The sequence below is a fragment of the Petromyzon marinus genome, unplaced genomic scaffold (genome assembly GCF_048934315.1).
Source record: "Petromyzon marinus isolate PM22_M1 ecotype Great Lakes invasive population unplaced genomic scaffold, UKy_Petmar_22M1.pri1.0 PM_G_Scaffold_344, whole genome shotgun sequence".
In the NCBI taxonomy this organism is placed as follows: Eukaryota; Metazoa; Chordata; class Hyperoartia; order Petromyzontiformes; family Petromyzontidae; genus Petromyzon; species Petromyzon marinus.
The window spans coordinates 23,106-26,167 of record NW_027422922.1 but is presented as its reverse complement, the minus strand read 5'-3'; the positions used below and the strand labels follow the sequence as shown (position 1 = coordinate 26,167).

The 3,062-nt window shown below is 47.5% G+C and overlaps 1 protein-coding gene across 1 annotated transcript; it reads left to right on the top strand.

The window, feature by feature from the left end:
* The first annotated feature begins 212 nt into the window (after positions 1-212).
* Positions 213-2,698, top strand: LOC142915746 (hydroxylysine kinase-like). Its single transcript, XM_076061446.1, has 2 exons — positions 213-494; positions 1,357-2,698. The coding sequence occupies exons 1-2, from the start codon at positions 328-330 to the stop codon at positions 1,529-1,531; spliced, it is 342 nt and encodes a 113-aa protein (XP_075917561.1). The 5' UTR covers positions 213-327; the 3' UTR covers positions 1,532-2,698.
* Positions 2,699-3,062: the final 364 nt, after the last annotated feature.

Sequence of the window (3,062 nt, the reverse complement as noted above, 5' to 3'; positions counted from 1 at the left end):
AGGCCGCACTAAGCCTGTAGCTGTCAGAGCGATTAAAGTTATTCTTGTTCCTCTCAATTTCAATGGATTCTCTAATTAGTCTTTGCCAGTAATAATTAGTTTTACACACCACTGCAACATTGTCAAAATCAATTGAGTGTCCTTGTTGACAAGCATGTTCTGCCACTGCCGACAGTTGTGTTTGAGATAATTTAATATTTCTCTGACGACAACATCCTGGTGCAGGAGGTGGCCGCAGGAAGCGAGCAGCAGCAGCAGCAGCAGGGGCCCAAGTCGGCGGAGGGAGCGCCGCGGCACCGCGTCTCTGGCATTGTGGACCTCAACTCGATGATGTTCGGCTACCACGTGTACGACCTGGCCATAGCCATCATGTACATGATGGTGGAGAGCGGCGAGGCGATGGAGGCCGGGGGTCACGTCCTGGCCGGCTACGAGAGCGTGCAGGCCCTCACCGAGGACGAGAGGAGGGCCGTTTACTTCCTGGTGGCGTGCAGGTAAGAGCGGAGGGGGGCCGGGGCAGTTCGGGTCGGGTCTGCCCGGATCGCCGTTGGCCGCATCGGGAAACGTTGGCTTCAAAAACCTGTGGCGGTTGCGTAACGAGAATTAATCCAGGTCTGGCGAGAATCCGATAAACTCGATGATTGTGCGGCAAAAAAAAAGTGCTTTATTTTCTTTGGTTCTTTCGGTAAAGTCACGTAGAATGAGAATAAAATAATAAATTGATAAAATAACAATAATATTCTCACGACGTTTCGGCCACAACACAAGCGGCCTTCATCAGGTGAAGGGACGAGACTGTCTGGTAGGACAGTCCAAAGAAGATGAATCATTGCAGTCACGAAAGCTTTAAATCGAAACGTGCTTTATTATTTATTTAAAGCTCTTCATCAGACCAATGATGAATGAAGGTCTTGCCAATGCCATGTCGATCGTCGCGGTAGTTGACCATACTTCACCATGCTGGTTAATGTGTGTTGGTGAACGGGGGGGATCAGTAACAGTTAAGACATAATAATGCTGATTACCATGATGTTGCTAACAGCACTTTTACGGATGCTGCTGATGACGGTGATGATGATTATAGAAAAGACACTCATAGCGATGTTGTTTACGATCATGTTGCTGATCACACTGCTGCTGCTGCTGGAGACGAGGAAGATGAAGACAGCGACTTTCCTTCTGCTGGCACTTCTGCTGCTGACCACGAGACTTGATCCAACTATGGCTGCAATTCCTGGACGCTAAAATCCCAGCCGATCAACAAGTCGGCAGCAAAAACCCTCTTGAATAACAAACGATATTAACCGTCACGACAGCAACGGCGACAACAACAACATGGTCTACTTTTCCCCGCAGGTTCTGCCAGTCGCTGGTCATGGCCCGCTACACGATCCTGCGATACCCGCAGAACGCCGACTACCTGCTGATAACGGCGCGCACCGGCTGGGTGAAGCTACGCGAGCTCTGGACCAGGGGCCTGGAGGACATGCAGAGGCTGTGGTCCGATATTGCGGCACGGTACAGAAACTAGAACCGCGGTGGAAATCGAGACGGACGGCGAGGAGAGAGAAGGGGGAGTTTGGGGTCGGGGGGGGCCCACCGTGAGACACGTCCTCCCACTCGCCCCACCGGTACCTCCCGAGGCTTCGCAAGGAACCGGTTTCAACTTGAACGTGGCGCCGTTGGTTTTGGACACGTGCGATCTTTGAATACGGAATCTGAAAAATGTGAATTGCTCATGCCAGGCACTTAATGCATAGGGGAGATTTTTCGTAGCTTCAGGTTAGGAACGTATTGTTGCTGCATCCAGCGCTGTTGACAAAACGGCATTCACATGCGCATCCGTGGGTGATAATAATAATAATACTGTCAGAATATTTTTTTCCCGTTCATTTACTCAGGAAATCCTGACTGTTTCTGAGATTTTGTATTCATGAAGTTCCAGCGTTCAGATGTTCGACCAATTCCTTTGTAGCTTGTTTGGCTCGTGAGAGGAAACCGGAGTAACTCGGAGATTACCTGTGCATACGAAAGGTGGTGGGGGGGGTAACACTCGACAACTGCATAGATGTTTTATATTTTTATTATTTTATTGTTTCCCTGCTACGTGACTTTACAGAAAGAACCAAGAATATAAAAAGCGTCACCGTACACCGACATCTGTTGGCCAACTTGCAGCGCAAGGCATAAAACGTCTGCTTTTCCCAGACAGTCTTCAAATTAAGCACTAAACCCAGGCTCTTCCCCGGTTGAGCTTCAAAGATCTGACGAGATTTGGTGCATTCTGGGTTAATTTTGTTATTTTGTGAGTTGCAGTTGCATTCAGATATTTTTGTTAATCTAAACTACAGTTGACCTTAGAACCCTCAGACACGGGCGTGGGGAGTCCTGGCCTCGTGAAAGATCAGTCGACTTTCTTGCGTTGCCATGACCTTCCACTCGGCGGACTTTGGGAACGGTAGTGTGGTGGGGGTGGTGGGTGTTTGATGATTTTGCTGTAAAGGTTTCCTCTACAAAAGTGGGACACTCCTGGGTTTTGCCACCAAGTACTAAGTCATGTTTTGCAGAGGGGTCAAATACTTATTTCCCTCATTAAAATGCAAATCAATTTATAACATTTTTGACATGCGTTTTTCTGGATTTTTGTTGTTGTTATTCTGTCTCTCACTGTTCAAATAAACCTACCATGAAAATTTTAGACTGATCATTTCTTTGTCAGTGGGCAAACGTACAAAATCAGCAGGGGATCAAATACTTTTTTCCCTCACTGTAAGTTCGATTACAGGGAATGACTATAACATGAATTGGAAGTGATATCTGGACCCCTTCAAACAAACCGCATTGACCAGTATGGTGCAGTATGGTGAAGCAACCCATATAATATGGGGAAAGGCATCATCCAGCAGTGGATTGATCTGAGGCTGTGAAAATTGGCTAAGCCTCGAATGCAGATGCACCACGTATACACTGCCGCCTCCTGTCTTATGCCATTGCCGACGAGAATGTTGCGTTCTCATACTAAATTAAAACTATTTTTTATTTTACCGGGGCCCACTGAGCTA